Below are 22276 nucleotides of genomic sequence, written 5' to 3' on the forward strand. Positions count from 1 at the left end.
CCTCATGGCTACTCTCGTTTGTCAAAAAATGCACAACCACAAATCGAGTGCTGCAACCGAGAGAAGCAGCAGGCATCACCAACACGAGCCACCAAAAGCAAGAACATAAAAATAGACTTGGAGGAGGGGGAAGAAAGATTCAGATTCGGGGGAGTGGGGGTATATATCAACCCAGCAAGCAAGCCTGTTTTTTTTTCGTCAATCGCCAGTAGACCATGCGCGCGCGCGTAAATATATCCTGCTACAGTCCTCCTTTCTCATAAAACCTCCCCCTCCGCTTCTCCAAAAAAGCAATTCCTCCTTTCAAGCTTTGAAGAATCCCCTTTCCTCTCTCCGTCCGCCCGTCAGCCTCTTGGGTATCCCCATTATCCGCTCTTCTCTGGGTAATAAATCATATTCATTCCATACTCATCAACAACGTGTATCCAAGACAAAAACTTGCTCTCCCCGACAACTCAAAAACACCATCAAAAGAAGAAGAAAAATCGTTGGGTATCAAATCTCACGGCAGAAGCGCCAGAGTTTGCCGCCACGATGGACCGGCAATCGAAAAGGTGAAGAGGATTAATGGGCACAAGTGCCCCGAGAAAGTCCAGCCAGCAAAAAAAGAAAAACGTCAAGAAGAAGAAGAAGAAAAAGACCATTCCGCGCGCAAGTCCCTGTCTGTATGTTTGTGTCCATGTGTGTGTGTGTCCCCTTTCCCCGTCAATGTGAAGTGAAGTCAAATGGAGGGGCGCCGGCCCTAAACACCGGCAGCGTCGTAGTGAAAAATGCAATATGCATGAAACAAGAAGGGGTATCCAAGTAGTATTTGGTCGTTGCATGGGTTCGTACGTGTTCGTTAACCGCAAGCGGTGAAAAAAAAAAGTTTGTAAATATAAAAGGGGTTTTGTTTCGGGAGAAAGGGAGGACAACCGGGGGGACTTGACATAGGGAACTTGCGACAAAGGAAAATGTGTGGTCTGGTGGGTTTTCTTCTTCTTCTTCTTTTTTTCTTTTTTGTTTTTCTTTGTGCTGGAATGAACGAATGAAAGTATTAAAAATGTGCAAAAGCTTGTAGCCAGTAGAGTTGTAAGTGGGCTCTTCTCTGATCAGAGGAGCAGCCCTAACTCTAACGTGTGAAGGTGAAAATATGAACATTGGTGTGCTTGTGAAGACCAAAAAGTTGGTTTGTGTGGTGATGGACTCCGACGACGTGCGCCAGAGTCGGGAGATGATGCGGCGTTGCATGTTCCTCACGCCAGAAAGCATGCCAAAAACGATGGAAAAGAGCCGAGGTGAGGTTTCGCATCAAAGAGCTTGAGGGTGTTTGTGGCAGCGATGTGGTGTGGCAATGTGCTTCATCCGTCAGCAACAATGCGGCCGACGGAACTTGAAGAAGCTTCCTCCTCTCCTCCCCTAGTCAAGTGACCGCCATTTTAAAGCATCACGGCAGCAACCGCACCGGCCACCATGGCAACAGCAGCGTGCGATAGACCACCCATGCCACCGACAGCGCCGTTGGTCGATTGGGTAGGCGCCACGCTCGCGGTGGCGACTGGGGCATCAGAACTGGTGGTGATGGCGATGACGGGCGACAGCGTGGGCACCGAGAAGTGCGTGTTGGTAGTGGCAATGACGACGGTGCTGTTGCCGCGGATCGAGGTGATGGTGGTCACCTGGGGGTGCGTCAAGGTGACCGTCTTGGTAAGGGTGGCGGTGCTGGTCATGGTGGTGGTGGACAGGTCGGCCGAGACCATGAGTGGGAGGGCGGCGAGGACCGCGAGGATGGAGGTGGTGAACTGCATTTTGTCGGATTTTGGTTCCTGAAGATCAATTCCGTCTTTCTGCCTTTTTTTCCTTGCTCGTTGCAATTGATGCTGTCAAAGCTCGTCTTTTGATAGTTCCCTTTTGCGCGCGTGTCGGTATGTTTACAACGTAAGGTGTGTGTATGAAAGTATCGGTGAGATGTTGTTTGCGACGGGGTTGACGACTACGACACGATGATGATTCGTGACTCGTAAATGTGGTGGTGGTGGTGATGTTAAAGAATGACTGGCCTGAACACTCCAAATGTAGTCTTCAAATGGCGGAGAGATATTTTGATTTGCTCTTGAAGAAGTAGGACTTTGCCAACGAAGCCTGTGGGTGAGCAGATAAAGTACATGTAAGAAAGTGGAAAGAGGAAAAAGGGAAGATGGAGGGGGCGGGCAAGCATGGGTTCAAGAGGAGAAAAAGAAATTGTCTGGATCCATGCCGAGTCTGGGGTTCGGTCAACTAGGCGACGACCAGGTGCCGGTATGGGAATGGCGCGCGTTGTTGCGAAATTGCCCTTTGTTGACGCCAAGGTACCGGGCCCTTTTGGGCAGCCACAAAGGGAAGGTCATGACCATCAATGCAGGAACCGCTATGTCTGATTGGTCCGAGCCCAACAGACGGTCTGTTCTCGCCAGGTACCGAGTACCACCAAGACAGGCCCCCTCACGGGCCAAGACGTTGCAAAAGACACCTCGCGCCGGAGGTATCAGGCACCTCATTTCCAAGGGGGAAAGGATACAGGAAATTGCGTTGTTCGTTTGCCGCCTTTTCACGCTCTTGTTTCCCCAGAATTTTCTGATCTTGTTGGTTTTTCTGAGACGAACATGGTCCGTGGGCAAGGGCGGTTTCGGGCCACTTGCCCGGTTTCGGGCCTACACCACAATCTATTGAAACATACGATGCCGGCGGGATGCCACTATTTGCGCTTTGTGGTTTACGCGAAAGGAGGAATGCGGCAGATGTGGCCGTGCAATGGGCGGCATTGTTCAGTTTCTTCTCATTGTTGACATTCAGTTGTGGTTCCCATTTGCCAACTTGGGGCATTTCGGCGACCACAAACTTGATGTTTCCATGTTTGTGCTTAACGTTGATCCCACCTTACGACACCATGATCCAACGGCATCAAGGCCCAGCGAATAATCACCGACAGAACCGCAAAATCCACTGGTGACGACGTCGGTGGCGTGAGTAGGTGGGTGGTTTGGGGGGGGGGAATCTTTCCGCCTCCAGCACCCAGGCACGTGCCAGGGCACCACAAGTGTAATTTGCGTAATTTGGTCGGCGGCAGGGAGTTCCCGTCGGTGATTTGTTGCGTGGGTTCAGTTTTCTCTGGACGGGCGGCATGATGCGGCGTGGGAATCGGAATCGCTTCCAGGTTCGCTTCGCTTCGTTGCTGTCGGGCGTGTGTTGCCCGTCCGGGCGAATTCTCATTGGTTCAATGGAAAGGATGAGGTAAGAAAAAGTCGGGAAACTGACGGAGAGAGACGATGGTACCTGGCGCTAAACCGTTTCCAGCTTTCCTTTCGGGAGACAAACCCCATGCATGTCCCCCCCATTGCGCAATTCCACCTCTCAAATTGAGTTTGGACGGTGAAGAGCCGCTCTTGTCAAAAGGAAAGATCTCCTGCTCATCATCGTTACCTACTCACATCGCCGACCATCTTGCGACCGTTTGGGATGAACCCTTGCTTTCTTTCCATCTTCCCCGGAACTATCATCCACCACTGCACCACACATCTGATCATCCCTCAACGCATTCCCGACACATCCTCTGAAAATCCACCCTGTGAGATTGGTTCAGACAACCCTTGTTGACTGACAATTGTGTACATCCAGATGGGAAAAAAAAGCTTGTTTGGGCATCCGTCATGTTGATCACTCACACAGTCAGCCAGACCCCCATCCCGATTACATTGCGAACTCCATCTAGATCGTGGGGAGATATCTTGCGGTGAGCGGCAGATGTAAGAAAAGGGGAAATGAGTGAAAAAAAAAAAAAAAAAAAAAACAGTTGATCGGGTACGCTCGCCTCAATTGGCTTGCATCATGTTTGACGTGCCAACAGGAACCATGAGGCAATTACCTAAGGCTGGATGACAATCGTTGGTTACAAACCTAAGTCCGAAACCGTGGAGACATGCATACTCCTTTCTCCTTTCTTCCTTCGTGCCCTGTCTGTACAACACTCGAGTCCTGTGGTTTTTGTGATACAAAGCTGGGACCAGGCAGGGCATGTCCGTCGGCTGTAGCATCGCGACGGAGCTTCCAGTGAAAACATGATCCGACAGTCTTTCAGTCCCCATGCGGACGGACAGCTGCATGTTTAGACCATCATCATCAGCCACAAATCGTATGGAAGAAACTGAACCTACATGCAGCGTTCCGTAGGATGGAATCATCAACAAAAACGCTTACTGTTGGCCAGCAAGGCTTCGTTCTTTCTCGCGAAACAAAGCCACGACCACGATCCCGAAGCCCTTGTTGATTATAGCTACCCCCGGTTCATAGCTTGCAGTGGTCCTATCCGCAAAACGCCCGAAACCGCAACTCCATCGCGGTGAAGACAAATTTCGGGCCTGAAACAGAGACCGGAAAGAGCCGAACATGATAGGTACCTAGGTGAAACCAACGGTCGCTACGATTTGTCGACGAGAAGCGATCTGATTCGGTTCGCTACCTATGCGAGAAGCTTGGTAAGTGTAGTGTAAGAATCCCTAGGGTACCTGCCCCGTCCAAGGTGTCAGCGCTTAGTAGTTCTATATTGACCTCGCTAAGACCGAAAGGCGTGGTGATGAACGGATTATGCCGTTCTTGGGTGTGAGCAACCAAACGCCTTGTAACAAATCGTCAATGAATTGTTGATAGGTAAGGCAAAGATATGTAGCTTTACTGAATACTCCGTGGTATCATCCATTGCTGGGACCATGCCATCCCAACAAGCTGTATCATAAATTGGGCGGCAATCGATCTTCATCCTCTTCAGAACCCAATACACCGCAGCCAATGCTGTAAACCCATAACTCCATATCCCAATTATGTTGGATAACCTTTGTAGTAGAACCCAAACCCAAACTCCGCGGATATGTCTTCCTGACCTCCTAAGGTCCCCTTCTCCCGCTTCACGTCCAATTCCTTCTCTTCATCAGGTCGCCCGCCACCGAACCCCCACTTCAACACAACTGACAGCTCTCACCCTCGCCCCGCTCCCCTCCTCTTTCTCACTCCCATCCTCCCCACCACCATCTTCTTCTTCTACCCTAACAATATCATCCACCCCCCTCACCGTCCTCGTCCTCAACAACACCATCAGATCCCGTTCCCTCGTAAAGAAACACCCCACCTCCACCGCTTTCTGAATCGCCCTCCCCGTCGCCACCAAAACCACATCATCCAGCGCGTCTTCCACCGGCCCCAACCCATTCCCGCTTCCTCCCTCTTTACTGCCTCCACTAGTGGTATCCAGAGCAGCTATCCTCGCCGTTAGGGGTAAACCCTTGGTAGACTGTTGTCGCGACAGGGACGATCGCGACTCCAATCCTTTGCGCACGCGTTTGACGAGCGACATGAATGGGGCGTTGGATGTGACTTTTATAATGAGCGTGTGGGGAGCGCGCGGTGGAGGGCGGTAGCCGTCGATGTCGGTGGGTATTGTGGAGGAGCGGGAGGTATTGGAGGAGGAGAGGCGGTGGGAGAGGGGGGCGGGCAGAGGACGTTTTTGGATGCGGGAGCCTGAGGATCATAAGAGGATGAGTTAGTGCTCTGGTCTAGAGTCATTGAAGAGCCGCAGAGAAGGTAAGGAGATGGGGCAAAGGGACGAGGACACGCGTACCTTTGGGGAGAGGAGGCATCTTTTGGTCTGGCCGGTTAGGCAGCGGTTTGGGTGTTGTTGATGCCTCCATTGTAGCTGACTGGCCTGAAGAGACTGCGTGCGACACGAATCAAGAGTCGAAGAGTTGAGAACAGAAAGTTGCCTGGGGTTGTTGCGCCGACTATCTTTTTATGTTCGAATCGCTAATATTTCAACAAAAGTCCTGAAACTGATCCACGGTACGTAGTCTTTGAACTGATGAGTCTGCGAAATGGATGAATAGGCGTTGTCGTCAAGATTGATGGCAAACAAGATGGCCAAACGGGTTGTTGCGATGGACAAATGCCAAATCAAGAAACCGTCAAGATTCAAGAGAGTGGGGTCGCTTGCAACCCCAGATTCTCCTACCGCTTCACCGCCTACTGTATGCAGTTTAGCCTGCTTTTGCGGCCGCGAAGCTCCCCCACTTGGCTCCATGCACACCAAGTATCCGTCATCGTCTTCAACTTGTCCAGCAACGAAAACAACCGAATAGGCAGCATCTTATCATTCAAATATCCTTCTGGCCACGACACGCTGACCATCCGATTATACCAGCCAGATGATGGATGCCTGAATCAACAACACGAATTACCAATAATACCCTGCCCGACTATCACCAACCATGTCTGTCGAGATCTGGCCACCTATTGCGCCCGATCAGCTTAAAGCCGCCGTCGAGACATCCCAAGTAAGCATCCATCTTCTTGCGATACCATGGCTGTAGACATCTGTGAAGGCTGGGAGCTAATTGATTCGCCATTTGTGCGCCCGCCCCCTCGACAGAAGCGCGAACTCGACTGGCTTGTCCAAGATCTCCGCGAAACCCTCACCAACGTCAAACATGGTCTCGAAGACTGCTATGCCTTGCTTGCCCCCATAGACCCGGGCAGCACCTTGGTACTCAGCACACCACGGAACGAGATTGTCAAGGGACACATAACACGGGTCGGAACACGGATAGTCAAAGGAGTCAGTCACCATCACCAGCCTCTTCCCCTCCTCCCCAGCTTTCGACTAACAATATCATGACCAGACGATTCACCTCCGTCTACGCACCCTCCCCCAACAAACCCTCACCATTAACCCCGACCACCCAATCCATCTCGCGCCGCTCGTTACCTTACACACCCTCCTCACACACTCCCTCGACCTCCTAACCATGACACTCTCCTTCACGTACCCGACCGAGTCCGATTCCGCGTCCGCCAAATCACGATCACCATCATCATCCTCATCATCTCCCCAACTCTCTTCCGCCGCGTTTCTGTCCTCCCAACTCCGTCTTCTCTCGCAATCCATCTCCGAATCCATCGCCATCCTAAAAGGACCTCCGCTCGTAACAGCCGCCGACCCCTCCTGGACTACCAGATCCATCGCCTCTTCGCATTTCGATCCTCCCCTAACAGCCGCCACCGCCTCAAATCATGGTCTTGGAGCGACATCAATACCACCTATATCGTTCCATCTAAGTATCCAAGAAAGTAGCATCGTCCTTTGGTTACGAAGTCTCGAAGCGGCCGACGCCCCTGTAGGGTTCGGCACCAAGCTCGCGTTCGCAATCGGTACCGCACGGAGACTGGAGCATGACGAAGCAGATCGGGTGTTCGGCTTCTGTTGTGGTGGGGAGGGACATACGGGTCCTGGAGGAAGTCCGGGGAGTATGATGCCATCAAATAGCAGCAACAATAATACGACGAGGTCTACTACGCAGAATACAGCGGCGGGAACGGGAGCGACGGGGCAACCAGAAGTGGACGTATATGTGAGGGAAAAGGTTCGGGTGGAAAGTGCTGATCCGAGTTTGCTGTCTCTTGCAGCGAAACTGACGGCTTTGGGACACACGCTGGGTTTGGCGAGGAGGAATTTGGCGGCGGTCATGGGAGAGGAGCTGGAGGATTAGAAAGCCAGACGGCTGCTTCTGTCCGCGAGGGGGAGTAGTGAGACTTGTTTCGGGTCGGACGGGACGGGGGAGATGGAAAGTGTCTATGCAAGTCGTTGGTGTTGTTGTGCGCATTGGTTGGAGTTGGATAGGACATTTTATACCAAGGGGTTCATGTGTTGTTTTCGGCATTGTTGTTCGTAGTCACAGTCTATGGGGGTTTAGCAGGCGCTTCGTTTATCAATAGTATGGTAGCTTCTCGAGAATGGGTACAAATACGATTGTCATTTGTTTATCAATTGCAGACCTGATTGCAATATTCGCCTAGCTCGCTAACACTCCACACAACATAAAACGCAGCATTTACACATGATCCCGATTAACATCCAGTGATTGGTCCATCTCTTCATTATCTGCCCTCATCAAATTCCAAGCATATCTCCTCGAAATCTCTCTTGACCCAAATCCCCGGGCTCACGCAACAGGACTCCAAGGCATGGGCACCAAAATCCGGCTCTTCATGGTCTGAATCAGCGGCACAGTCTTATGCACCGTCTCCGCCCACCCTTTAATCGCCCAACTCTCCTCCCTCTGCCTTCTTCGTTCTTCGAGATCGGCAAACTGCCACAAGTGATGCACCGTATTCAGGTCCCCAATCTGCACGAACCAAGCGCCCACTCCTTCCATGACTTCCCTTCTAGCCTTTAGTCCTCTCCGCCAGTGCGTCTCCCACTCCAACAAATTACCCGGGTGGAGGGTGTAGGAGCGCAGCTCGAAAATACCGCCTAATTGGCGCGGGGGTGTGGTAGGCCAGAAAGAGAATTCTTGCATTAAAGAGGTGTGTCGCTTGGAAAGGAGGGGGGCGAGCCGTTTGGAGAAGGAAGAGTGGGCGTTGGAGGGGTGGGAGCTGAGTGAGGAGAGTGAGGAGTGCAGGCCTGTGTAGCGCTGGTATTCCCAGATGTGGACTTTTCACACAATTCCTAGTTAGTATAAACCATACTGGGGAAAGGGTAGTTAGGGAAAAAAAAAAAAAAAGGGTGAAAAGAAAGGACATACCAAACGTATCAACATCCCCCACCTCCCCCCGCCAACTCCCCACCAAATGCACTCGATTCTCCGGATCCTGCGCCCACTTCGGGTACCACTCGCCCACCAACCCCACGTACTCGTCCACGCACTCAGGCTTGACTTGGTCAAACGTGATGCTGTGCACGTACTTGCCGCGCGCTAGCACCTGGCTGAAACTCGCTTCAAGACGGGCATCCAGTTCCCTTCCTTCTTTGGTGCCGTAGATAAGATTCGTAAGGGGGCCAGCTTTGCGAGGGGGTTCGTGGGCGGCGGCTTCGGCGGCGGCGAGCTGGGCTGCTTCTGTTTGTTTTGTCACAGTGTCAGAAAGAGAAGAACAAGAAGAAGAGTTGGAGGGGGGGAATGAAACGAGGCATGGATGATTACGCACTGGCTTCCTGTTGTCGCTTTTGCTCTGCTAACTGTTCGCGGAATAACTTTTGTTTGGCGTTGAAGGCTTCGACTCCGTTGGGCTTGATGTCGGCTAGACAGGGGGTTTTGGAGAGGATCGTGGGAGTGGAGGAAAAGGGCCGGACGACGCCGCATGGAGGGCGCAGGGCGCGGAGGGCTTGTCGTGATAGCATCTTGTTTGGGTACTTGACTAAGGATGTTGTTTGTTGTCTGGAGAGAGTTGGAGTTCGACTGTCGTGGTTGTAAGTGGTGATGGTGGTGGTCGAATGCGACAAGTGACCGGCAGTCGGGTTCGGTAGACGGTTGGTTGTATTTGTTACGTGCAAGTATACCTGGGGTATGTATACTTGTAGATGTATTGCTCCGTGAAATGCGACTGTTGCGAAACAAGGGAAGGGGGCAACCGCGAAACTCGTGGAAATGGGTCGATAGGGTCAATTCGATGGCACGACCCAGCTGTGGTAGTGGTTTGATTCCGAGGTTGGACAACGTCTCGTTGACCAAAAGGAAAGTGGCAGATCGGGTTGTTGTTTGTTGTGTTTTCTTTTCGGTTCCTGGAGAGGGGGAAGCAGCTTTGCGAGACAGTAGTTAGCGTGCGGGGAAGCTTCCTTTCTCTCCTCGTCTTGCAAGCTAAAGACTGGTATTGTACAACAATGGAACGACGTAGATCAAAGTGTGATGACTGACAAGGTAGACAAAGTTTGGTCGGAAAGATGGTCCGAACAAAAGTAAAAAGACTGGAGGGAGGGAGGAGATCAAGAATTATTGGATGGGCGTAGGCTGTGCAACGATGGCTTCAGTTCCCTGGGTAGCAATGGGGTGTTGTTTCCCCGCAGATTGATTGTCTTGATGTGGTGTTGGTCTATGCTGGATGCTGTATGTAAACAAGAAAAGAAAGGGGGGAGTTGCATACCACCAAAAGGAGGAGGGAAGGGGAATATGAACAAGTCTGGATGGACAGACAATCACTTGTTTACGGGGACAAGAGTTCAGATAGCTTCACTTTCGGGTTCAATGATTCGTTCATCAACATTACCAACTGATACTCCGGTTGCCCTGTTTCCAAGTGTTTACATAAATCAGACGATCAACACCGACATCGATGCCCTGGAAGCGCCCTGAACCAGATGCTGAAGCGAGCACTGGCGAGACCAGGCAAAGAGGAGCTGCCCCTGTCCGGTTTGCTGTCCAGCAGGGTCCTCGAACTCCATTGCCGTTGACTTGTCCACCAATGGAATCTATCCAAATCAGGCAGCTCCAGACGGGACCCTCCCCGCAAACGGGAGTGCGGGGTATGATGTCACGAAATGGACTCTGGCATTTGTCACTGACGGAGAAAGCTTTGCACGTGCAGTCAAACGTGACATGGAGCACGTACCAACTTCTTGGTGAAAGCAAAAGAGACCAGCATTTCTCTGAGCAATTATCGACACCTGATATTTCAGGCACGACCCAACATTCAATCGGCCGCGGACGGCAAGCTCACGAAAAACGCTCGCCTGGAACAGAGCCGACCCTTCTTCCGTCACTCTTGAACAAACCCACTCCCGGACTTCAACCCAGTTAGCCCGCAAACTACCGTCAACATGTCTTGGTTCGGCGTCACCCCCCTCAAGAAGTTCCCCGCCCCCGTCTGTATGTTGCCGTCCCAGGAGTCCCTTTTGCCATCTCAAAGATTGTCTGCTAATGCCTCTGTAAACAGTGGGGCCGATGGCTCCCTTCTTCGCTGCCGGTATGCTCCCCGCCCGCCACCTTTAATATCTCCCGGTCCGATCGCCGAATGCACCGACGACATGTCCGACCATGACGACACATACACTGCGACGACAAGGATAGATCTTGGAAAGAAGCAAAGAACTGACACGGCGCAGGTCTGGTCATCGCCTACGGTATCAACTCTCTCCAGGGCGCTCTCATGCAGTGTACGTTACGAGCTTTCCTACATTTTTCCATCCGGTATCTCCGACTGACCGAATAAACAATAGCCGATGAGTGGAAGAACGACCCCCGCAACATCTACGCCAAGAACAAGGCCGCCACCCACTAAGCGATTCCTTTGAAAGAATGGAGGCGACGGTGTGTTGATGCAATAGACGACCCGAACAAGACAGCTTCTGGCAGACCCTAGACCTATCGAGAACCCCAATTACCCCCCAATGGACCGTTATTTCCATCATCCGCAGGAACTGGCGCCAGTGTATTATAGAGGGAGAAACATGAAGTGACGTGTGTGTCGGATGTTGAATGTTGTGGTTCAACGCAGCCGTGATATGCGCCCATTGACGATTCAAGTAACAACAACAAATAACGATGCGCGAAGAGGAGGAGGAGAAAGGAGTAAACATGGAGAGATGATGGAGGACAGGTGAACCCGACACATGGCACAGCAAGTGCGTGCAAGATTCGACAATGCGATGCCACCCATAGCTCAATCCATTGACCATCGGGGGGAAATACCACATGCCACACCACCAACAGTTTGCCAGCAGATGCGCTTCGGCGTGTCGCATTCGCATTCACATTATTTGCCCCATTGATATGGATGTGTTCTCACTGGCATAGAGCAACCACCCAATCACGGCCCAGGTTGAGAGATCGCTTTGGGTCTCAAGGATGCCTGGGAATAAACAGAGGTTACATCCTTTTGTTTTTGGGGAGTGGGGATCGTGCAGTTTGCGTTGTAACTTGAGTGTATTCAAGTCCAAGGTGAGTGAATCGTAGGGTGGGTGAGATCTGATTTATTGGCTTCAGTTGAAGCACGACTTCATATGTACATGAACTTCAGTCCTTAGCCAGATACCAAAATAGATGAGGAAAAAACAACGGCTTCGTTGTGTTCATATAATGGTCATATATGTGGTGTTGTTCTGTGATGCTGGTGGCATTTGTTGTCCTTATCTTGGCCCCTGATTTCTAATCTTACGAGGCTCCGGAGTCTGGACGGGGTCGCGTAGGTAGTAAGCTCACTCAGCCGAAAATCCGCCGTTTCAAGTCGCATCGACTCGGCCACGACTCATCCTCTTCACCTTTCTCACATGTTCCGCGTCCTCATCCGCACTCCCGCCAGATCATTTCGGATTCTGTGCATTCAACCAATTTCACGATCGATTTCGACCAGCAGCGTATCCCGATTTACTCCCAGCATTAAAATGGCCGACAGCGTGCAATCAACACCCGTCGAGTCATCGGCATCGACGCCGGCGCCCAGCGACACTGCCAATGCCAATGTGCCTGCCCAGCAAAACAACAAGAAGCAAAACAACAAGAAGCAGAACAAACCTCCCCATCCCAATGCCGTCAATGCGAAACCGAAGCCGGTCAAGAGGGAGGTTAGGATATTGATGCTTCATGGTACGTTGACGACATTTCCCGGTTGCACAGACAATTCATTCAATTGCCCCTCCATCGCGCCAGACCCCGCGCCCATCTCACCGAGTGAACTCACCTCACTCACCGTGCTCACCTTGACACGATTAATTCCTCACCAGCATCAGAACACCATCATTACATTCCAACCGAAATCGCTCACCCACCCCTCTCGTAACCTTACCGCGAAAATCCAGACTAACAAGACGCAGGCTACACCCAATCCGGCCCCCTCTTCCGCGCCAAAACCCGCGCTCTGGAAAAACTCCTCATCAAGGCCCTTGCCCCCTTAAACCTCGTACCAACCCTCATCTACCCCACCGCCCCCAACCGCCTTTCCGTCTCCGACATCCCGGGTTACGAACCGTCCACTTCCGACTCGGGCCCGGGCGGAGACAAGGAACTGTCAGATAGTTGGGCATGGTTCAGGCGGGAGGAAGCCACCTGGAACTACAAGTTGATCAACGAAGGGTTTGAGCGGTTGGCGGAGACCATGCGGGGTGTGAACTTGGAAGGGAGGGAGGTGGTGGATGGGCTTGTTAGTACTACTCCTCAAGTGGACGGGGAGGGTAAAGAGATAACAGAGGAAAGGAAAGAACTGAAAGGGGTGGTCAGGTCAGAAGTGATTGATGGTGTCATTGGGTTCAGTCAGGGCGCAGCGATGGCTGCCATGTTGACTGCTGCTATGGAACATCTGGCGCCAGGCCAGCCGCGGCCGGTCCTGACGCCCGACCATGAGGGGTGGGTGAAGCAGATCCGGGAGGCGAATAAAGGACAGCCGCTCAAGTTCTGCGTGAGCTACAGTGGTTTCTTTGCGCTGCCGCCCGAGTTGGGGTGGTTGTGGGAGCCCAAGGTCAAGACGCCGACGTTGCATGTTTTGGGTAGTTTGGATACGGTGGTGGAGGAGAGTAGGTCGCGGAGACTGATTGAGGCTTGTGAGGAGCCTGTGGTGGTGGTGCACCCGGGAGGACATTATGTGCCGGTCAGCAAGGAGTGGGTAGCGCCGTTGGTGGGGTTTATTAGGGGGTGTTTGGAGAAGCATCAGAAGACGGAGGAGGAGGGTGAGAAGAAAGTGGAGGAAAGCATTTGAGGTGTTGAGTGGGTATTACAGTTATGTTGAAATTACAGGCAGCAAAGGAATAGACGATAGACCACAAGAGAAAATCCTTGGTTTGTCCAGTTTTCACAGTACACTATCATCATTGAGTAAGTTGAGTTTTCTTTACCCGCTGCTTATCATACAAGCTCACCACTCTCACAGCCATCCATCCATCTGTCCATCCATCCGCCCCTGATGTACATGCCCATCAGGCAATATCTAGCGCAAATTGTGACTAGTCTCCACCACGCTCTTGGGCGGAATCTCACCCATATCCGCCGCCATATCCGGCTCCCACTCCTCCTCCTCTGCTCCATGTCCATGTGCCTTCCAATGATGTCCGCCCCGCGGGCCCTTGGGCAGTGGCTTTCTGCGATTCAACTCCAGTTCATCCTCATCCCCATAAATGTTTCTCTGTGCTGCCTTTCTGCCATATTCCAAAATGTCCTGGTCGTGATGACGGGGCTTGCCCTCGGTGTTTTCGTAGCCGTGCGCCCGCACCTGGTCGGGCGGCAACAGGTCCGGCCGCGAGTGGTCAAAGGTCTCGTCGATGAGTTCCTTGGGATCGAGACCCCAGCCTTTGACGATCTCTTCGTCGATGCGGCCTGGCGAGTGTTGGTAGATATGCGCGGTTTTGTCTTCGGGACCGCCGACGCCTTCGTAGACGTGGCCGTGGAGGAGACTTTTTATCATTGTCAATCAGCGGTTTTGTTCTCTTCTTTCTTTTTTCTTGTTTTAACTTTGCTCGCTTCGCTCGATATGGAACTGTTGTGGTGGTTCAGAATGAGTGAGAGAAAGAAGGAAAAAGGAAAAAAAAGGAGGAAAAAAAAAAAGACTTACTGCCCCTTATCATCCCGATCGCCGCCCTCGGGCTCCGGAATCTTCTTGTCCCATGACCGGTTGGTGCACAGGTCCTCGCCGTACCGGATCTCCGTGTCGGGAAACTTCTTGGTTGCCTCGAGGTCGTTGATGCCCGGGGCTTCGTCCTCGACACCGGCGGGTCGGTGGCCCGTCTTGGCGTACCACGAGTTGAGGTCGCGCTCGGCCTCTTCGGCGAGGGCGTTGAGGTCTTTCTGCTGCTGGGTTTTGTGGTGTTCGGTGGAAGACATTTTGGTGGGTGTTGTTCTGATGTCTGACTGAATGGGTGTTTGGTGTGGTGGTTTCTTTCGCTCGTTCGGTGTGTTCTGGTCCTTCAAGTGTTCGTCTCTTTTGTCTTCTATTTTCTTTCGGTTATGTTGTTAGTCTGTTGTGTCTGGCTACGAGAATGAGGAAGCAAGGCAGTACGGTCGAGCTTTGAGATATATTTATAGGAAACTCCTCACGTAGCCGGTCAGGTTCATGCTCATGTCAAAGCGTCGTCGTTAACGTCATTGCTTGTCGAGAGGAGCAACTTGATTGATCAATGGACACTTGACTTGACTTGACTGCCCCTCTCTTGTCAGTCAGATACGTCCCATTGTGGCCAGAATATTCTTTCTGGTTTGGGTAAGGAGTCGTGAGCTGATGCGACCTTTCTCTCTGGTCGTTGCTGTCCGAACTGGGGGAGCGTGTAAGTGGTTGCAGATGGAAGATGTAACCCCACCGAGTCTTAACGTCATGATGACCGTCCCGGAGCACAGCACCAGCGGTGAGAAGATGTACTTGACTGAGTTTGCATTGAATAACAGCATGGAGGCATTTGTAAGTGTTAATAAGTTAATCATGAGTTCTTGGGAACTGTATATGGTAGTTGACTGGGATATTTTGGGAGTGTGTCTCTTTCCTCTCTCCTTGTCGTCTGTTAGTGATAGTTAGTGCCAGCACAAGCGCAGCAGACCCCTCCCCACTTCAACTGCAACGCCGTTCAACTTCAATGATGTTAGTGACCTTTTCTCCCTCCATTAACATTTCACATCTCGGTCTCAACTTTATGCTCATTTATCTATGAAATGACGCATCAACATCCTGCCATTTTCCTTTCCGAAATCCGACCACGGTAGCATCGCAAAAACAACATCGACTGGACCTTCAACGACCGACAACCACATCAGCCATCAACCTTTCTTCTTTTCTGCCTCAGCTGTCAAGGCCAAGGCCACTGATCAGTACCAGAGTCCTCAATGGAGACACTGTTGGTCTGGACATGGCGCTGGGTAAGAGGAAGCACCCGATTCGCCTCTTCTGACTGGTCAGCCGGCGCATTACCCTCATAGAACACGATGGCGACATTCTTGTTGTCCAGGCCAGCTTCATGCTTGATCATAGTGACCAGCGCATCCTTCCACCCTTCTGTCTTCTATCTTTACACAACAATAACCCCCAATCCTCCTCCCCCTTCCCCAATAGCCATCGAACCGTCCATTACATCAACCCGATACCTGTACCTGTACCTGAACCTGTCCCTGTCACAGCGTCAACATGGAAGTTGAGTGTAACGAACCACTAGACTAGCATTTCAGTCCATCTCCTCGGCTAACGCACCTTGACCGATCTCCACTGTACGACCTTGCCCATAGTGTATATCACACGCATCATATCTAATTTCCGGCCGAGAGAACGACCACCAAACGGCCCGGACCACCACTCAACACGCTCCAAACATAGGTACCTGCCTACCTACGAAAAAGCGTCCAGAACAAACACTCACATAGGTACCTACACAACCAGGAGGGAAGAATCTGAAACACGGGCAAGCAAGCAAGCAGGTAAGCAAGCAAACTTGATGATTACCTGTGCGACTGAACTCACTCTGTGAGGAAAACATCTCCCGCAACCTCACCACGCATTGAGTGAAAGTCCAGCGATCGGTCAGTTAAACGCCAGACACGTAGGTATTTGTATGTTAAAAGACATCCTCTACGAGGTAGTACAAAGAAGCAAGCCCACCAGCAACTCAAGTAACCTCAGTTTTGCCTTCAGAAGCAGTCAATTGCGTCTAGATCCTAGCCTGAGGTATCCTGAGGTATCCAAGGTATTGCCGAGACCACAACAAAAAAAAAAGAGAAAGAAAAAAAAGAAAACAAAAAAAAAAGCCAAAGAGTAGGTAGAGCAAAGTACACGTGTAGAGTGAGTAATATCACAAGAACAAGAAGAAGTCCGTCTCAACCAAGCTTCGACATCATATCCTTTCCAGACAAATGAGGTACTACCCCAAAAAAAAAAAAAAAAAAAAACGAAGAAAAAATACCTCATGCTCTTTCTTCAGTGCAGATGTTGACTCCCATCCGACATCCACTTCCGACTTCCGACTTTCGTCGACCGTTCCTTTCCTTTCCTTTCCTTTCCGCTCCTTTCCCGCTCTTTATCAGCATCCATAGATATTCCATTGTTCCTTCCCTGTCCCAGTATGTCTGTCCATATGTCTGTCCGTCTGCACCTACCCTATGTCTGGAAAACGAAACCAAAAAAAAAAAAACAATCCAAAAGAAAAAAGAAAAAAAAAACCAAGAACTCACAAAGCCATAATCTCATGCCACCTTCCCCATCTATCTTCATACCTCTTACTGTTGCTGTTACTGCTGCTTCTGCTGCTGCTGTCTTCATCGACGTTGACATTGTCATGCAACCCATGGTCATGGTGAAAATCAGAAGAACCTAAACCGCCCGAACCGCTGCCGTGACCTCCTCCACCACCAGCAGAAGCTCCAGCAGCACCAGCACCAGCACTGGTACTTCCACTTCCACTTCTACTTCCACTAACACCGGCACTATTCAGATCCAGATCCAGGTCAAGGTCCAGATGTTGCTCCAAATCCAATGATGCATGTACCCTCTCGAACTGATGACCATGATGGAATCCATCGAACTCCAACCCTCCTTGTTCGTCTGTTGGCAGAGACAGAGGCAAAGGCAGAGGCAGATTCTCTGCATCGACCACAAAACCTCTGTTACCTCCATGGTGAACATCTTGTTGTTGTTGTTGTTGTTGTTGTTGTTGTTGTTGTTGTTGTTGTTGTTGTTGTTGTTGTTGTTGTTGTTGTTGTTGTTGTTGTTGAATCGTCACCAGGACAGAACGAGGTATCGGAACCGGAACCGGTAGAGGTAGTCCCCGACCAAAACCTGTATTGTTTAGTCCGTGAATATGAGGAGCGTATAAAGACCGACGACCACCATCAGCCGCAGAACTTAGAGGTAGAGGTAGAGGTACTGAATTCCTTACTGCCCCTGGCACCCCATACGGCGTTGGCACCACCACTTCCCTCCTCTCCATCTCCATCTCTCGCTCCCTATCACTCAGTAACCCTCTAATGTCCTCCGCCTCCTCCCACTTCCCCATGTCCCTCAGATAGGCCTCAATTTTGCGAGACGTTTGTACCCAGAATTGGTCCCTCCCTCTTGTTGTCGCTAACGATCGCAATCCCATGCCCATCCCCGCTGCAACGGCCATTGAACCTACGGGTCCTAGGGGTCCTACGGTCATTCCCAGGCCTAGACCTGTGCCTAAGCCTCGCCCCAAGCCCATGCCCATACCACTAATACCAGTACCCATCCCCATGCCGATGCCAAAGGGAAGTTGCTGTTGGCTGTTGTCAGATAACCCAACACCAGGAAGTCCGCCGCCGTTCATAACCAGGATCTTTCTCCGTAATGCAATAGCAGTAGAAACGTCCCCTTCGTGATCGGCAATGGAAGCGAGGAAGTGGTGCGCGGAGAAGAAGAGGTAGCGATCGAGGTATTCCCAGTTTTGCATGGGGATTGGAAATGGGGGTTGTCCTTGTCCCAGATGTCCTGGGGCGAGATCGCGCCATTCGTGCGGTGGTCTGGGTGCGGTGGTTACCATGTTGCTGATGCCGCTGCCACTGCCAACACTTCCCGCATCCGCTACCACTCCCATCATAGAGGTACCCCCGCGGTTCCCGTTTCGAACCCGATACTTCTCCTCCAACCGCTCCACCAACCCGCCCAACATTCCTCTTGCTCTTTGTCCTGCCCCTATTCCTGTCCCTCCTTGTCCAGCCCCAGGCCCAACAACTACCCCCGCATCAAAAAGCGGCAAGTACATCCTCCCCAATAACCCTTCCAACTCCAAGATCCGCTCCGTCGTCTTGCCCTCCCCCCACCTCTCCATCTCTCGCCTCACCAGCCCGCCAAAATCGCTAACCAGGTTCTTGACAATGGCATGTTCCGGGTCCATCAGGATCACATATCCCCTCTTGAGATGGATAGTCACATGGTCTGTCTCCCCCCGTAGCTGACGACACGTGTTAATCCACAGCTTCCAGGCGCGCGTGATAAAGAGGTGGAGCGATACGAAATCGGACGTGGTGACGAGGTGGTGCAGCGACGAAGAGATTTGGTGTAAGGGGTGCGAGGTGCAGCCTGTTTGGGCGTATTTGAGGGTGGTGAGGTGGTGGAGGAAGCGGGTGTAGATGGGGAGGATGTCGTGCGGGGGTTGATGACGATGGGGTGATTGTGATGATGATGACGGAGGTTGTTTGGTGCTGGGAGAGGAGGCGTTGTGGAGGATGAGGAGTTGGGGAACGGCGAGACAGCAGTCCCAGATGGCTTGTATGTCGCCTTCGTCGGCGGAGGTGATGGCTTCTTCGATTTGGAGGAAGGCGTGCCGTAGGAGGACACCGCCTTTGGTTGTTCCTTGGGGGTTGTTGCATCGAAGATGGCGGATCGCTAGAGCTATGTTTTGCAGGATCGAGTTTGACGACACGGTGGCGTGGTCCTCAGCGCTGATTTCGTCGCTGGCGATATGTAATCGCAGTCTTGGACCGTCCATCTTCCACGGAGTATCCCTTTCGGGGTCGGCCCAGCGCGCAATGTAAGAGGCGTAAGCTAACAAAGTCGACTCGACGAGGTAAGTTGGTTCACTCTGGAAGTAGAGGCGTATCATCTGGGCTGGTTGCGAGATGAAGTTTGACTGGCATCCTGGCTTCGACACATGTCCGTTGCTCCTATAGCTTCCTGAGCCCGAGGAGGTCACCCCTTTTCTTCGCATGGAACGAGACTTGGTCGGCTTCGTCGCGTTGGTGTTGCCGGACTTGTTGTACTTTGCCCATCGCCATTTGGCAAATTGGCCTTTGTACATTCTCGCCCTAGATTACAGGTAACAGTCAGTCAGCTATCTATCTCCCAACACTCCACGAGTTAGAAGCATACGTTGCCTTGAACCGATGAGTCGACAGCATGATTTCCACCACATCATTCAGTATAAAGTTCTTGTTCATATACAAATCGTAAATGATATCCTTCTTTGCCTCCCAATCAGCCGGGCAAGTCGGTACCAGTGGCCTCTCAGGCAAGGTATGGTTAGTAGGAGTCGCCCTGGTAACTGTCTGGTCCTGTTGTTGCTGTTTCGTCGACAGATACGCAACATGATGATGATTCTGGCTGTGATGGCTAGAGGTTGAAATTGGAGAGTGATGCGAATGCGAATGCGACGAGGAGTTGTCGTCTGATCCTGAAGAGCTATCAGAGTCAGATGAGTGACCGCTGACGGTTTCAGGACTGAGGGGTTGGTTGAAGTCGAAGAGTTCAGATTGAGTCGAAGACGAAGAGATGACTTGTGACGCGCTCATGATAGCATTTTCTGACGGCAATGGCAATACAAATATCTGCCAAGCGCCCGTGAGATCGCCCGTCTGAAGTTGACGAATCGGTTGATACTAGTCGTAGATTCGAAAGTGAGTTGTAAGTTCTCGGCAAAGTCTGTATGCGGTAAAGTCGGCAGTCAGGTTGTTGTACGGATGTGGTTGGATGGAGCTGAGAAGAGAATGGAGGAGTTGAAAGGAGGGATAACTGTCACCGGAGGAGTGAGTGGACAGAGCCCATTCAAGGATTCCGGCCTATGCCAGGAATAGCCATCCTTGACACTCCTGCATGCTCTTACTTGCCATGAGCGCCCTGCCCCGAACAGAGCCCCAGACCAAATGATGGTTACCCCTCTGACCCCCATGCCTGCCGCTTCCCTATCCGTCTTGAGCGTGTCCATGGTTTTGCCCGTCTTAGCCGTTGAGTTGCCTGGGTACAGTGCCAGTTTCCTCACTTCTCACCCTGTCCCGTCTACCAGATTTCCTGGGTCGTGCATGTTCAACCACTCGCTCACTTCCCCCCCAGTCTTCACATCCAGCCCCGCTCCTCCTTGCTTCTGGTTCGACCCTTCAATCATTTCCTTTGCTACTTGCGTCACTCCAAACTCGCTGTGCCACAGTCGTGCAATCCTCTAGTGTCTGGAGCCTGCGTTCCAGCATTCAGAACCTTCACACAAGTGACAGAAAGAGGGAGAGATGGCACTTCTTGAACAGGGCGTCTTCGCCCCACATTTTCCATGACTGTTCTGTTTTGAGAGGGGCGATGTGCACTGCACTCTCCTAACAAGGCTGGTTGTGGTCATAGACTAGCCGAATTTGCTCGTTGTGTGACACAGTAATCGGAAGAGTGGAGGCCGACAGCATTTGGGTGTCGGAACGGGGATTTGACAGCGTAGCTCGGCGTGTTGCTCATGGAGCCCTCGCAACCTTGCGATAACATGATCCACGACGATAGTAGGCGTACCTACCGATGCTACAACGCTAGCTCCGGGGTCAACGGCGAAAGGAAGCCTTAGAATGAGGAGAACGCCCAAAACCTCACGAGCAAAGCAAACATGAGCATCTCCAAGCCGTAGTACCCGTCGATAGCCCGTCTGTGAAGGTTCCTGTGGGATACCCCGGGGTCAGCTAAACGGAAGGTGCCCGCGCCCGTAAGGCACCCAAGAACCAGCAAGCAGCTCAACACCCGCCTGCTTTCGTACCGTTGGCTCTCAACTCAGCAGTTCGTGGCGGTCCATGTGTGTGGATGTGCCACCTGGGCATCGCCTACCGACTGTCGAGCTGTGATACTCATGCCGGTATTCTAGCCGTCTCTGTGGCGTGAGAGACCACAGTCACCACGCCCACATCCCATGTTGGTCTTCTATCACAACTGACAAGCCAACCCCTTAGCGTCGAAAGGGAACACGTTCTGTTGCGCCAGTTGGAAGCTTCATCAAGACACAAACTCCGGTCCCTTGGTTAGGATCGGATGGCGTACTGCAGAATGGATGTTCAGGTATGATGAGATTTCGTTCCACCCAGCTGTGGGGGAGTAAATCCCAGTCCCAGTCCAGTCATCGGTCTAGTGCACGCCACCACGACCACAACACTAGGCCACGAGGTGTCAAAGAAGTCGGTCGATGTTGATCAACAGAACCATTGCCGGGGCTTCCATGCCACCATCACTCCCTGGCGAGTGTAGCCTGTTGACTGTAGACGAGTGAGGGTAGATCTTGGAGACCAGTTAGTTACTCACACTCAAACTTCCGAGCACAAAGCGTGCTGGTACAGCAGTTTTCGTATGCACCGACTACCTCGTTCGTGGAACCGCGTTGCAACTTCGTGCAACTCGGCATGGGGAAGCATTGGCTGATGGCTGATGCAATCTGTGTATCGTCTAGCCGCACTGTGGTTTCCTGTTGTCTTGTGAGACATGATAGTGCACTTGGTGCAACGCTAGAGCGCAGAGAAATTGCGCCATCCGGGCGTTAGTCTTCAAGATCTAGCTTCTTTGGGAGTTGAAGTGTGTTCCCATGGTCGTAAAGGTCATGATGGTTGTGGGACAGAAGCTGGAAGCGAGAGGGCAATGAGTCGACCGGAAGTTTGGGAGAAAGATTGGTTGGAAAAGGAAAAGTGAACAAGTGATGTGATAATGATCAACGTGCAAGACGGTCAGTTCCACGGCCGAGTGGTTCTTGTTGCCCGGTTGCTCATGAGTGTCATTGTCGTATCTGAGGTAGTGCAGATCAGCTGTTCATGACATCTCGGCGCCCTATCATTAGTCTTGTCAATGTCAACGGGGTTGAGAG

At 51.8% G+C, this 22276-nt stretch overlaps 9 protein-coding genes across 9 annotated transcripts; 3 read left to right on the forward strand and 6 right to left on the reverse strand.

Annotated features, from left to right (window-relative positions):
• Positions 1 to 1418: 1418 nt before the first annotated feature.
• NEUTE1DRAFT_132345 (uncharacterized protein) lies at positions 1419 to 2128 on the reverse strand (the record flags this gene model as incomplete). The annotated part of the gene is made up of 1 exon (XM_009856723.1): positions 1419 to 2128. One exon carries the CDS (start codon positions 1785 to 1787, stop codon positions 1419 to 1421), a length of 369 nt encoding a protein of 122 aa, XP_009855025.1.
• A 1417-nt stretch (positions 2129 to 3545) lies between these two features.
• NEUTE1DRAFT_88779 (uncharacterized protein) lies at positions 3546 to 5913 on the reverse strand (the record flags this gene model as incomplete). Its single annotated transcript, XM_009856724.1, has 5 exons — positions 3546 to 3604; positions 3677 to 3723; positions 3979 to 4112; positions 4982 to 5526; positions 5627 to 5913. 5 exons carry the CDS (start codon positions 5694 to 5696, stop codon positions 3546 to 3548), a joined length of 855 nt encoding a protein of 284 aa, XP_009855026.1.
• A 448-nt stretch (positions 5914 to 6361) lies between these two features.
• Positions 6362 to 7547, forward strand: NEUTE1DRAFT_52004 (uncharacterized protein; the record flags this gene model as incomplete). Its single annotated transcript, XM_009856725.1, has 3 exons — positions 6362 to 6616; positions 6681 to 7305; positions 7465 to 7547. 3 exons carry the CDS (start codon positions 6362 to 6364, stop codon positions 7545 to 7547), a joined length of 963 nt encoding a protein of 320 aa, XP_009855027.1.
• Positions 7548 to 7795: 248 nt separating this feature from the next.
• On the reverse strand, positions 7796 to 9461 carry NEUTE1DRAFT_70105 (uncharacterized protein; the record flags this gene model as incomplete). The annotated part of the gene is made up of 3 exons (XM_009856726.1): positions 7796 to 8491; positions 8583 to 8894; positions 8983 to 9461. 3 exons carry the CDS (start codon positions 9173 to 9175, stop codon positions 8001 to 8003), a joined length of 996 nt encoding a protein of 331 aa, XP_009855028.1.
• A 1000-nt stretch (positions 9462 to 10461) lies between these two features.
• On the forward strand, positions 10462 to 11474 carry NEUTE1DRAFT_96308 (uncharacterized protein; the record flags this gene model as incomplete). Its single annotated transcript, XM_009856727.1, has 4 exons — positions 10462 to 10637; positions 10705 to 10734; positions 10874 to 10924; positions 10988 to 11474. The coding sequence occupies 4 exons, from the start codon at positions 10589 to 10591 to the stop codon at positions 11047 to 11049; spliced, it is 192 nt and encodes a 63-aa protein (XP_009855029.1).
• Positions 11475 to 12151: 677 nt separating this feature from the next.
• Positions 12152 to 13546, forward strand: NEUTE1DRAFT_132349 (uncharacterized protein; the record flags this gene model as incomplete). The annotated part of the gene is made up of 2 exons (XM_009856728.1): positions 12152 to 12353; positions 12581 to 13546. 2 exons carry the CDS (start codon positions 12152 to 12154, stop codon positions 13456 to 13458), a joined length of 1080 nt encoding a protein of 359 aa, XP_009855030.1.
• A 140-nt stretch (positions 13547 to 13686) lies between these two features.
• NEUTE1DRAFT_70112 (uncharacterized protein) lies at positions 13687 to 14576 on the reverse strand (the record flags this gene model as incomplete). Its single annotated transcript, XM_009856729.2, has 2 exons — positions 13687 to 14149; positions 14308 to 14576. The coding sequence occupies 2 exons, from the start codon at positions 14574 to 14576 to the stop codon at positions 13687 to 13689; spliced, it is 732 nt and encodes a 243-aa protein (XP_009855031.1).
• Positions 14577 to 15529: 953 nt separating this feature from the next.
• Positions 15530 to 15960, reverse strand: NEUTE1DRAFT_141345 (uncharacterized protein; the record flags this gene model as incomplete). Its single annotated transcript, XM_009856730.1, has 3 exons — positions 15530 to 15742; positions 15831 to 15848; positions 15928 to 15960. 3 exons carry the CDS (start codon positions 15958 to 15960, stop codon positions 15530 to 15532), a joined length of 264 nt encoding a protein of 87 aa, XP_009855032.1.
• Positions 15961 to 16634: 674 nt separating this feature from the next.
• NEUTE1DRAFT_104444 (uncharacterized protein) lies at positions 16635 to 19483 on the reverse strand (the record flags this gene model as incomplete). Its single annotated transcript, XM_009856731.1, has 2 exons — positions 16635 to 16833; positions 16944 to 19483. The coding sequence occupies 2 exons, from the start codon at positions 19481 to 19483 to the stop codon at positions 16635 to 16637; spliced, it is 2739 nt and encodes a 912-aa protein (XP_009855033.1).
• Between the last annotated feature and the right edge of the window lie 2793 nt (positions 19484 to 22276).

The sequence above is a fragment of the Neurospora tetrasperma genome, assembly GCF_000213175.1.
Source record: "Neurospora tetrasperma FGSC 2508 unplaced genomic scaffold NEUTE1scaffold_81, whole genome shotgun sequence".
NCBI lineage: Eukaryota > Fungi > Ascomycota > Sordariomycetes > Sordariales > Sordariaceae > Neurospora > Neurospora tetrasperma.